The 13,939-nt window shown below is 37.7% G+C and overlaps 1 protein-coding gene across 1 annotated transcript; it reads right to left on the bottom strand.

Moving 5' to 3' along the window:
* Positions 1–11,698: 11,698 nt before the first annotated feature.
* On the bottom strand, positions 11,699–12,100 carry LOC123889082. The gene has a single exon (XM_045938279.1). It carries the CDS (start codon positions 12,098–12,100, stop codon positions 11,699–11,701), a length of 402 nt encoding a protein of 133 aa, XP_045794235.1.
* Positions 12,101–13,939: the final 1,839 nt, after the last annotated feature.

Below are 13,939 nucleotides of genomic sequence, written 5' to 3'. Positions count from 1 at the left end.
AGTGTCCGCTACCTAAGTAGCGGATGAGATATTTTGGTAATTTCTTAGGGTGCGCGAGAAATTAAGTAGAGTGACGAAAGTAAATCTCTAATTTTATTATTTTGACCGGAGCATATGTCAATTTCTCCTCCTATCTCTCGTACCCTAATCTGTTATTGTACCAAGAATTTGCCACTTAATTATTATCCGTTAACCTTTTTAAATTTTTGCATACGTTTTATGAATTTCTTGATGAGTTGCTTGTCAATGAATGATCTAACAAAATTGAGGGACGATTTAATGGAAGTGACGGTGTCCCTTGACGTCTTTTAAACAATATTATAATTTTGTTTTACTTTGAATCTAGTTGATCTTCCTCAATTCTGGAAGCTACTGATTTTTTACGTGCAATATGGATTAAACTCATCAGATATATTCGTTGAGGAAAGATAACTTGTTCATATAGCATCTTCGTGGAGAAGATGAGTTTTTCATCCATAAACGTTGAAGCATGTTCATTGCATTACATTTTATAAATAATCAAAATTTATGGATGTTTTCAATTGCATAATATAATTTTAAGATAGTATGAGCAAATTCAAATTTTAAATTCATTTATACATGTACAAGCAAAGCTTTATAGATCACACAGCAGCCCAAGATTAGTGTAAATCCAAATATGAAATCTATCTATTATTAATTATCATATTATTTGGGAGCTTTTGATCAAAGGAATTTGTACATATGGCATAACTAAATGAATCCTCTTCTAGCATTGTTTTGACATTTATTTATTTCTCATAATCAAATTAATTAAAACGTTGACTATTGCATAAAAATCTCAAATTAGAGCTGGATCATACCTCAAATTTTTAGAGTTTTTATTTTATCTTCAAACATGATATTATAAATAAATTGTGAATTAGAATGCTTTTATCTTTTCGGTCCATTTATATGCACCTTATACTTATCTTCATCTTTGTAGTTTTGTTTTTTATTACAAATTGTCTCTTTTAACACTGTATTTGTTTGATCGATTTTAAGGGTCTGAGATGATGCAAAATTTGATACGTAGGTAATCAAGTGGGAGGACTTGTTATAATGTATCATGAGATCAAATAATAATCATGTAATCAAATGAATAGATTAATTGATTCATCAAAAAATTACGGATAGGTAATTATTATCATAAGGAAATTCCAAACATGGAGACTATAGCATGAGAAGCCGGGACATTAGTAAAATTATTAGCCCATATCATGCTGATATGGTTTTGTTTATGCCATTAAATCATATCATTTGGCCATTTTTTTTAGTTCATTACATTTAATTTGATATTGATCTATCACGTTTATTGTTATCAAAAAATTGCAATATGATTTATCTTTCGTTTTGATTCATTTGTTATTTTTGTAGCAACTTAAGAACGGGATTTTAAGGATATTGGAAAGGACTGGGGTGTGATGAATTTGGTTACAATATATATATAGCAAAAACAAAGTGGATCTGAAGTTGAATGATGATGTCCCGATTTCTTTTATGTGTTTTGGTACAGATGATGTCGGTGAAAATTTTGTAATTTTTTTTTTTAAGTATTGTGACGTTGGTTTTGGACATTTTTCTATTTAGTATGTTCACGAGTTAGCATCCTCTCCATTTTCAATTATTTTCATTTCCTCCATTATTATATAATTTTGGGAATATAAATGTAAAAGTATGACATTAAGTGAGTCCAAATATCATTTATACACCCAAAAACATTTAAAAACTTTGGTAATGAAAGAAATGGAAATAATAGAAAATGAAGAGGATCCCAACTCGTACGTTCACAATTGTATTTCTTTCTTTTTCTTCTTTCTTTGGTAGATCAATTGTGTTTCTTTCTATTTAGCCATTTTACGATTATAACTTACTATAGTTATACATTTTCTCTTTTTTTTTTCCTTCTCATTGTTAATAACTTATCATATATTGATTTCATCATTTTGTTTCATTTTCTCTTAAAAACAATAGAGAAAAAAAATAGAGATGTTGTGTACCTAAAAAAAGAGGGATGCTGAAGTATTTTTTTGTTTGAAAAATAGAGAGAGAAAAAAAACAACAGATGCCGAACCTTTTTAGGTAATAAAAAATGTTGATTTTAATGCACATAAATGCCTAGAATAATTTGAATTTCAAAATTATTACTATTTTAAATTAGCAAGTGCATTCATTAGTGTTCTGGACTGGGCCAAAAGCTGGCCCAATTAGTCTTCTGCCAGACATTTGGCGCACAACCCAACAAGGGGAGACCTCCCCGACACGTCAGCCAATGACGTGTCATCCACGGCGTAACGGATATGCACCACATTAAACACGTGCTCATCTATCCACGCACGTCTCATCCATCCAGCCACGTCTTCGTCATGGAGCTTATCCATTACCCACTCATAGTGGAACGGCTCCAACAAAGATAGGGCGAATAACTGCCTCCCCTACGATACAGGGACTATCTTGGCAGTTGAGTCTATTGGACCGGTTAATCCGGCCCAATAGACCAACCTTTGCCCCAACGTCGGGGGCAACTATATAAGCCCTCCTATACAGGAGAGCCAGATATTCTATTCTTTACTCTCTCTCTCTCTTCTCTCTTGTATCTCTCGTACTCTTTGCTGACTTAAGCATCGGAGCACCTGCATGTACAAACCCCCCCTTCGGTGGACGAACTGCTCAACGGACCAGCCATCTCTATTCTGATCAACAGGTTAGATCAGTGGCGCCGTCTGTGGGGACTGAGTTCTTCCCCATCTTTACTCTTACTCCAAGAAACAAAGATCAAAACCGATTCATTTTCAACCAACAACTTTTCATGGCTAGTTCATCACAGCAGTTCAACAATACTACCGGCGACGAGAACGTCTCCAATATTCCAGCCTCTCCCTCACGAGAGCTCGACACTGTTTTGTCACCGGTGCGTGACAACAACACGACAACTGGGCCAGAAAACGACCCCCGTGACGGCCGGGAAACCTCCGTCTCGTCTGAGGAGGACGACGTCGAAGTTCTGACCGAACGTCAGATGGGCAAACGCCCCCAACCTACACAGGAGATTCCGGTGGACACCGCCGGGCAGGTCACCACTATGACCAATTCAGATATCGCAGCCCTAATCGCTGCCCTGAAGCAAACTACTGAGTCCGTAAAGGCTCAAGGTCGTCGGCTGGACGAGCAGAACAGTAGACTCGCCGCGCTGGAGAAGAGCCGGCGCCGCAGAAATACCAACTCTTCCCCGCGAAGACACCATGCTACTTCATCCCCTCCCCGTCAGGTGGCTGTCAAACAACGACGCCCTGACCTAGAGAGGGTCGACAACCCTGCTCGGAAGAGGGATCGCACTCCTCCTTTACGCGAGGGTAGACTCTCCTCGGGCAAGAAGGGAAAGGCGGATACTCAGCGTCGTCATTCACCCCAAGGGTTGGTCCTGATGACCAAGCAAGGCACGTCGGGCAGCTACCCCATCGCAACAACAATAGGTCTCGCAGCCCAACGCCTATGCCCGACGATTACTCTCCCCGGTCACCCGATGACCATTCACCTAACGGGAGTGACGAGGGCGATCCCCGGTGCCCTCTTTCCAGGAACATCTTGAAGGCACCTATTCCTAAGGGCTTCGAGAGGCCTTCAACACTTCCTGCGTATGATGGCTTGACTGACCCTGATGATCACAAAGCCAATGTCAACGCTAATTTGGATTTCAGGAATATTAGCGGTGCCATTAGGTGCAGACTTTTCCCAACCATACTGAGGAAGGGGGCAATGGCATGGTACCAAAGTCTGCCCCCTCAATCTATTTTCTCGTGGAGGGACCTTACAGACCAGTTCTATAGACACTTTACTACTTCCCGCAAGCACCCAAAGATTGTGCTTGCCTTGGAGGCCATATACCAAGATAATGATGAATCTCTCCGTAACTTCATCGAGAGGTTTAATAAAGAAGTCGTGCAGGTCGACACGACCGACGACATGAAGAAGTACTTGCTGCAGAGGTGCCTTCGCGCCAAACAGTGATTTTGCCAAAGCTGTTGGCATTGAAAAGCCACCCACCTAGGACGAACTCCTCATCAAAGCCCAAGCGTACATTCAGTACGAGGAGGTCCAGGCAGCATATGTTGTCCACCTTGCCCGACCTGGGAGCAGCCACCCAGCCCGTGAGCCTTCTCACAGGGGCAGTGATAGGGGCGGAGATAGAAGGAGGGGCGACAGACCACGAGAACCTCGTGCCCCCCCGAGCACATTCGGCACTTACACCCCTCTCATCAAATCACGCGAGGAGGTATTCGTTGAATGTCACTCCTCTGAGTTTAACAGGGCAGGGGTGAAGTGGCCAAAGCAAACCCCCTCAAACCTGGCCAAGACAAGAGCAGGTACTGCAAATACCATAAGAGTTATGGTCATATGACGGACGACTGCATCCAGCTGAAGGATGCCATCGAAATTATGATCATAAACGGACAACTAAAAGAGTTCGTGAAGAGAAACAACAATCCTCGACCTAGCGCCGCGGAGACTAGCGCAGTCGAGGAGACACTTCCTCAACAATCCGGGCAGGGCAACGCTAAGCAAGTCGCTATGTGCGTCTCCCGGCCTGAAGATTTTACTATCCCCAGCTGTTTTGGGGACACCTATACTGGTCCTACGCTTAGCACATGGGACTATTTTCAAGATTCATTTGTCATCACTGGTGGCCGTTTGGACAAACACTCCATCGACTCTATAAAAAGAAAGTTCGAGGAACTCATTGACGTTTCCTCGAACAGGAATGCAACGCTCGACAGGGCAAAGGGGCGTTCACTGCCCTTATCTTTCTATCTCGAAGAGCTGCCCGACGGGTCGGCCCGTCGGGTCCTCATCGATTCGGGGAGCTCCTGTGATATCATGTATGCCAGTCTGTTCCAGACCCTGCAGCTCGACGAGACTCATCTCACTCCATACCTGGGCTTGGACCTCACAGGATTCAACGGAGCAACCACGAAGCCATGGGTTATGTCGACCTCATCGTTACCTTTGGCTCCAAAGAAACGGCCAAATCTATCAGAGTCAAATTCTTGGTCGTGGATTGCCCGTCCCTCTACCAGTGCATCATCGGTAGGACGGCCATAACAGACTTGGTTGCTGTCCCTTCCACCGCCCCACCTGAAAATGAAGTATTATACTCATAAGGGGCGGGTTGCTACGTTGCACGGGGACATTGAAGCTGCGAGGAGGTGCTTTGATGCAGCAACTAAAGGGAACAATTTCATTGGTAAAGCTCCTGGGTCGAAGAAGCCAAAGCCTTTGCCAGAGACACCACCAAAGCTGCCCGCACCTGATGTAAGCTCGGTTGATCTTGACAGCCGCTTCTCTAAGAAAGAAAACAAAGAGGAGAAAAAGTTGCGCAAAGAGGAGAAGGAGTCTGATGAGGCGAGCAAAGAGCATTAACGCTCCATTCCTGATGGAGAGTTCGAGGTAGTCCAATTCGGTGAAGATCCGGGCAGAGGAGTCAAGATTGGTACAGGGCTCCCCGACCTGGCGAGGAAGCAGCTGAAAGCCTGCCTGAAAGAAAATGCTGATCTGTTTGCATGGCACGCTGCTGAGATGCCCGGGCTGGATCCAAACATTGCCTGTCATCAACTTACTGTCGACCCACTAGCTAGTGTCGTAGTGCAACGTAGGCGTAAGCAGTCTCCCGAGAAAGCGAAGGCTGCTGAAAAAGCTGTAAAAGACCTCTTAGAGGCAAATTTTATTTGTGAAGCCAGATATACTACCTGATTGTCTAACGTTGTATTGGTTAAAAAATTTAATGGAAAATGGCGAATGTGTGTTGACTATACCGATCTCAATAGGGCTTGCCCTAAAGATTCTTATCCTTTACCTTGCATTGATAAATTAGTTGATAATTCGTCTGGTTTTAAATTATTATCGGTTATGGATGCATATTTAGGGTACAATCAAATCCCAATGGTTGTGGCCGACAGGGAAAAAACAGCTTTCATGACTGAGTCGGGCAACTATTACTACAACGTAATGCCCTTTGGTTTGAAAAATGCTAGTGCTACATACCAGCGAATGATGAACAAGGTATTCCGGGGAGAAATTGGTGACATGCTCGAAGTCTATATGGACGACATGAACGTCAAATCCCACGAGGAAATTGATCATACCGCCCACCTACGTACGATCTTCGAGCAGGCCAGAAAACATAATATGAGATTTAATCCGGAGAAGTGCACCTTCGGGGTACGGGCAGGAAAGTTCCTCGGATTCTACTTAACAGAACGAGGAATTGAAGCCAACCCCGATAAGTGTCGCGCCTTTACTGAGCTCCCAACTCCGAGCAACAAAAAATCAATACAAACCCTGTACGGAATGCTGACTTCACTATGTCTTTGTAGCAAAATTTGCTCAACACGCGTTGCCCCTTTTCAAATTACTAAGGAAAGAAGCTGTGTTCGAATGGACAGACGAATGCGAGCAGGCCCTCCAATATATGAAGAAGGCCCTGTCCGAACCACCAGTCCTCTCACGCCCAAATGTCGAGGAAGTATTATATATTTACCTCTCCGTCGCATCCGAAGCTGTCAGCGCAGCTCTTGTCCGTGAAACAACGGAAGGACAGAAAAACCAGTGTACTTCACGAGCAAGGCTCTTCAGGGCCCCGAGCTCAGGTACCAACAAATCGAGAAAGTGGCCCTTGCCTTGATCAACTCAGCAAGAAGACTACGCCACTATTTCCTAGGACACACAATCATAGTCCGAACCGACCAACCCATTAAGTCCCTGCTTGGTCGACCAGATATGGCGGGCAGGATGCTTAAATGGTCTCTCGAGCTTTCCGAATTCGACATTCGATACGAAAGCAGAAAGCAATCATTGCATGTATCTGATCCCTTAGAACAAACAATTACAAAATTCAAATAAGTAATGTATCAATGGAAGAAAAAGAAAATTCATCCATATGCATACCATGTTCTCTGTCATTTCTTCAAATGTTTAAACAGAGGAATATATAAGCGCTTATGAATAAAATGGAAGAACATTAAAGCAATATGTGATTATTAATATTAACCAAGATGAGACAAGAGGTGAGTCATATTTACCAAGTATTAAGTGAGAGGTGAGACAATAGATGAATAAAATGGAAAAATATAAAAACCTTGAGGCAAGTTCACCATACTTACCTAGTAATACTTACCTTTGGTAAATGAATAAAATTAAACATCATATAATATTTTAAATTTATTAAAATGAGATACCAGTGAAAAGACCATTATACCCTTGCATAATAATAATAATAATATATTCTATACATCTATACATCTATACATAATATAAAGATGATACATTGTTTTTGGTGTGAACTTTTCAAAATACCAACAATACCCTTGAGTTTTTTTAGCAACAACAAAAATCTTTTATCAACAAATTCACCTTAACATACGACATGTATTTTTTTTAACAGCAAAAATCTTTTATTGATAAATTGACTATCATATTTTTTTTTTGGAATTAAGTTAGACACAGGCAGGCGCGGAACGCGCTTGCCTGGCCCGCTAGTAATAATAATAATAATAATAATAATAATAATAATAATAATAATAATAATAATGTTTTATTACATTTTCATTGATACATTGATTTTATGTCATTTTGTTTATAGTAGTAATTTTTATGAGGACATATACTTTTAAACATATAGTAATACGCTTTTTTTTATTAATATTTTTTACACAAAAAATTCTACTCATATATATATATAATTTCAACGGGGATCTATATATTTAATAATATAATAATACTACATGTGGGGCCCACAAAGTAAGTTCTCCCCTCCCAATCGAAACCGAATTTTTTCCATACGCATGAGTCAAAAATCGAACTCTAACCACATGAAGACCTGTATATATTTCTACTCATGATCTATATATTTAATAATACAATAATACGCGTGGGGCATACAAGGTAAATTCTCCCCTTCCAACCGAAACTGAATTTTCTCCATACGCATGAGTCAGGAATCAACCTTAACCACATGAGGACCTATATTTCTAGTCATCATATATTAACTATGACAAGTGTCTATTTTATATAATTTCAATGAGAACCTATATTTCTACTCATATGTTAATATATATATATATTTTTCTATAATTTCAACGGAGATCTATATAATTAATAATATAATAATACGCATGCCTATTTATTTTATGTATAAATATTTGTCATTATCCTTCACAAATTTTTTTTTGTCATTATACATAAAATAAATCACTAAACAAAATCTATATTTTTAATCATATAATAATACGTGTCTCTATTTTTTTTTATAATTTCAACGCAAAAGTTTCTATTTATGAAAATCTTTAGAGGGATGGAAGTAGTAATTTCTAAGGGGACCTATATTTCTAATCATAAATTAATTAGTATAAGTGTCTATTTTTTATAATTTCAATGGGGACCTATAATAATATTTCTACTCATATATTAACACGTGTGTCTATTTTTTCTATATTTTCAACGGATATCTCTATTTATAATCATATACGTGCCTATTTATTGTCTAATGAGGCAAATACACTGACCTCAAATTTTATCAAAACCACACAATTATTTATAAGAAACTACATACATAACATTAAACAAGAGAACATCTATGATAGCGCCTCTAAAAAGGTCCGCACCTACAAAAACCGCTTATTTATAGACACACACGCTGTCTAAAAACTGTGTTTGCTCCACGTTAGTGTAAGTGTGTAACGAGCAACACTTTAAAATATCTCTTTATACAATAATCCCTGTTTTGGTGTAGTGTTCTTTCAACAACAAAGAAAATGTATAGCATAACAATAACTACATGTCTAACATTAAACTGGTTGGAACAAGATAAATCCAAACTTAGCACATTATAAATCCAAACCTCAACACAAAACTAAGCAAAATCAAATTAAAAGCCATATCAGGTTTAAAGTAACTGAAATTCCTAATGCAAGTAGTCCTCAATGAGAACTTGTTGGCACATTCTCACAGGCAAACACTATCACAATGTGCATTTAAATCCAAACCTCAACACAGACAAACAAATTGAAAGCCATATCATGTTTAAAGTACTGAAATTCCTAGGCCAACATTATCACAGTGTATGTATATAAATCCAAACCTCAATATAAAACTATATACAAACACAAATTGAATGCCATATGAGGTTTAAAGTAACTGAAATTCCTAATCCAAGTAATCCTCCTCGAGAAATTGAAGTTCATTGGATAGAAGATCCACAAAAGCTTGGTAGTTATTGATTTTCACTTCCAGCCCTGCAAAATCAACAAAAGGAATCAACACAAAAATAAACTTCTATATTGATCTTTTTTATCAACTCAGGGTACTTCTTTAAGTCTTCTTTTGTAAGTCAATTTTTTAATTAAGATTCTTACCTTCTAGAGCATCTGAAGCATGAGTAGGGTACTTCATATACAAGTCAAGTATGCGACCATTCAAATACTCAATTAAGTCTTGTTTTACTTCAAATTCTTTATAAAAAAGTCTATCATCTTATTTCCTCCTTCTTCTTTTAAAAGGTTACAATGAGCAACTATTTCCTCATTAGTCTTGTATTTAGAAGAACGTCTAAAAGAGGTTCCAATCCCTTATCAAGTTCCTCAAAAGCAATATGCTCTTCAAGGTTGGCAGCAAATTCTTTCTTGAACTCTCAACTTATGAGATTGTGCTCTTTTTGAGCATAGATGGAGCACCCTTCCATAGGATGCTCTGCCCCAAATCTAACAAAACATCCACCAAAGAAATTATTGGTTGAATGATAAAGATTAATAAAAAAAAAAAAGATTGAACAAAATGAACATGTATATCATTACCGGATAAACTTTTGGATTGATCTTCTTCCTCCTCTATGTCACCATAAATAGAAAAGGAAAACACTAATATTAATTAAAATGGATTCAAAATAAACAAAGCTTTAACTTAAAACCTAATTTACCTAGTTTCATTTAAAAAATCATACAACCTTAGGTGCTGAGTGGTGTCTAGTCCTCCCCTCCCTCGTACCTAAAACAATAGTACCGTCTATGGAGCCTAAAGCTTAAACCAGTAAATAGTATTGGGAGCTTTCAACTCCCTACTGAATGAATGTATTTCAAAATCACTAATAGAAAACCTAGTTTCACAAAAGATCAATTCATGCTTTTTCAATAGATCAATATATAAAGATCAATTCATACTCTCAATTCACCAATACATCAAATCAATAATCACGAATAAACTGTGCAGTTTTAATAATCTCTTTCTAGTCCTTACTAACCAAATATATTGCTAAGTAGTTGATAGAAAATCTAATTTCACAAAAGATCAATTCATGCTTTCAATGGATCAATCCATATACTCATACTTTCAATTGACCAATACGATCAATAATCACGAATAAACTGTGTAGTTTTTATCGCAAAATCTAATTAACAACGAAGTGATGTTAGAAATCAAACATTAGTGATGTTAGTAAGAGTGTCGGTTCCTAAAATTTGTGAAAGATGTCAAATGCATGGCGTTGGGAATGAAGGAATTTTATACACTATCCGGATTGAAGCAAATACAATCGATTCTTTTAGAAATTTTTAATATACTGACGTCAAAAACAATAGCATTCGATGAAATGTTGCAAGAAGAAGATAGATCAATCTGAAACTGAAAAGGAGAATAAAAAAAATGAAGTGAACAATGATAATTTAAATTTGGGATTGTATAAATTGATTTTGGGGTTCTTATTTGCAGTATTTTTTTTGTCTTTAATTATGTTTTCATTTTTTTATAAAGAATTATGTACAAATTATGTTTTCAATTTAATTATGTACAAATTATGAGTGTCAATTTAATTGTCATATCATTAACATTTAAATACAATAAAAATAAAAGGCTAAAATTAGAAATTTATCAAACCAGAGAAACTAAAATTGTAAGCTACTAGGTTTAGTCTAGTGGTGAGATGTTTGATTAATATGCTAAAGATCATGAGTTCGATCATTCATTGTAAATTAAAAAACAAAAAAGAAAAACTAAAATTCTACTTTTTTTTCTTGGTCAAGTAGTCTACTGGTAAGAAAATCCACCTTAAAGGTGAATAAGTGAAGTGTTTGAAGTTCGAACTTCAGCTCCTACATATATAGTGTGATGTCCCTGTCAACTGAGTTAAGTTCATGGGGACAACTAAAATTGTATTTAAGTAATTATAAAAAATAAAATAATGAACTGCTCCCTCCGATATCTATACCTATATATAAAGGGCATACACAAAATTTTGGTGTGAACTTTTCATAATACCAACAATACCCTTGACTTTTTTTTAACAACAAAAATCGTTTATTAATAAATTCACTATAACATAAGACTTTTTTTTTTTACATAACTTTGCATAATAGACACAGACAGGCGCGAACGCATCCACCGGTATGTTATATGAAATAAGAAAATACCCATTACCAATTGTTAGTTGGTTCAGTGGTGATTGACGCTGAACTTGGTAGGAAGGACCACAGTTCGATCCCCGTAACTGCGATCGGGAGGGGAATGAAACCACTTGATGCCAGAACCAACCACCGAATCAGATTAAATTGGTGGTGAAAAAAAAATATCCATTAAGCTATTGTGATAATTTTTTTTTGATACATCAGAAAATAAAAAGCAAAAAACAGAAAGCAAACTAGGCTCGCAGGCGAGCAACACCTGAAGCATCAGCTATCAAAACATTACTAAGCTGAGGAGGACAACTATGCCAAATCTTTAGGGAGACATCTGAGGTAGCGCCCTTCTTGGCAAGCCAATCTGCACACTCGTTGCCTTCTCTAAGAGTATGATGGAAAGCAATAGTCCAATCCATGTTTTGGAATTGTCTAATTTTCTTGATGAGAGGAGCATAAGGATGAAGAGGAGAGATATCATGTTCCACCAAACCAATTGCAATTGTAGAATCTGATTCAATAATCACATTGTTGAAACCTCGGTCCATTGCTAAGCAAAGATCGTTGTAAATGGTATGAAGCTCGGCTTGTAAGCTAGTAGCAATCCCAATAAATCCAGAAAATCCGAGTAGCCAATTACCCATACTATTGCGCATGATACCTCCGAAGCCGGCTCTACCAGGATTGTTGAGGGAGCTGCCATCCACATTGACTTTGATAGTGTTTCCTAAGGGAGAAATTCAAGATACATGACGTAACGGCTTCTGCAAATGCGATGATTCAAAAACCTGCAAAAAAGTGTCAACAGAGCAGTGGATTTGGCTAAGACAATGCCACTTGATCCACATGTTATTATTAAACACAAAGTCATTCCTAGACTTCCAAATAAACCAACAAGTTACCATAAATAGAACCCCATTGGAAGAAGTGGCATGTATGGTAAACCAATTCGTAAATTCAGTCGTTGAATAAAAAGATGGTGAAGAGAAAAGAAGAGCAACCCAAATAGAAGTAGAATCGGGACAATCCCTGAATAAATGTAAAAGATTCTCATCAGATGAATGACACCTTTTACATGAAGAATCTGTGGTCATGTGCCGCATAAACCTGAAGGCATTAGTGGGAAGGCAATTGTGAAGAACCAACCAACAAAAGTGCTTAATATTTTCTGGAAGCTTTGATTTCCAAAGCCAAGTCCAACTATAAGTAGAAGAGGAGGCCGAAGACAAGTTAGAAATTTGAGAAATCCAATGATATCCCGACTTAGCTGAATAAGTACCAGAATTAGAATGACCCCAAATGATGATGTCAGAGGATTCTGTATCGATAAAAAGGCTTTGAATTTTTAATTGAATATGAATGGGAATATCAGTTGATAAAGAATTAAACATCCAGGAACCCTGATGATATATATCTTGAAGCAGCATAGTAGACTCACTAATATGAACATAAGGCACCAAATTACAAAGACAACCATCGTCAAGCCAGTTGTCATACCAAAGTGACACTGCACCTTTGCCAATTCTAAACTTAAAACCCGGCTTCAAAACTTCCACTGCTTTGATTATAGAATTCCAAATGCAAGAGGCTCCTTGACGTTTAGGGACACTAAGTATGTGGTCTTGATGTAAGTATTTTCCAATAAGTAGCTTCACCCACAACTTATCTGACTGGTGTAAGAGATCCTAAATAAGTTTGCCAAGAAGACTAGTATTGGAATGTCTAGCTAAACGAATACCAAGACCTCCCTTAGATTTTGGCTGACTAATAGTATTTCAATTCACCCAATGGCAATGTTTGCTGCCCCAAATTAAATTTCTAACTGAGGCATCAATTTTGTCACACACTCCCTGAGGAAGCCAAAAGTTTTGCATTGTATAAATGGGAATAGAAGTTAAGACAGATTGAGCTAAAGTAACCCTGCCTGCTCTACTGAGAAGTTTACTCTTCCAACCATCAAGTCTACCATTAATTTTATCCATGATAAAAGAAAAGTCATAATTCTTAATTCTTCCTGAAAGCATAGGGAAGCCAAAATATTTTCCAAGCTGCGAATTGTGGTTAAAATAGTTTCATACAATCATCTAATAACTACGACAAATAAAAAATTTCTATTAAACGTTAGTGTAAAATTAATTTCCGGTAGAAAGGATATCCATTAAACTGTTGTGATAAATATTGTTGGTAGAATATCCCTTTGAGTTTGTTGCGGCATGAATTTTGAGTAAATGTAGGGAGTCCCAGCCGATTCTAGTGTTTTCCACAAGATGCAAGTCATTCAATTCTACAGGGCACCCTTTTTCGAGAATCTTCCCATAAACCATTCCTCACCGTTGAATCATTTCATAGTGACACGTGGCAGTCAGACAAGTCAAGATCTCCTCACTTGCATGATCAAGCATAGCCACAATTTCTTCACAAAACACAAATGTTTCCTCCTACCACCTTCACCTCTTCTATTATAAATAACATCTTCACCCTTC

Source organism: Trifolium pratense, linkage group LG6 (assembly GCF_020283565.1).
Source record: "Trifolium pratense cultivar HEN17-A07 linkage group LG6, ARS_RC_1.1, whole genome shotgun sequence".
Lineage (NCBI taxonomy): Eukaryota > Viridiplantae > Streptophyta > Magnoliopsida > Fabales > Fabaceae > Trifolium > Trifolium pratense.
The sequence above is the reverse complement of the archived record's forward strand: the minus strand, read 5'-3'. Positions and strand labels throughout refer to the sequence as shown.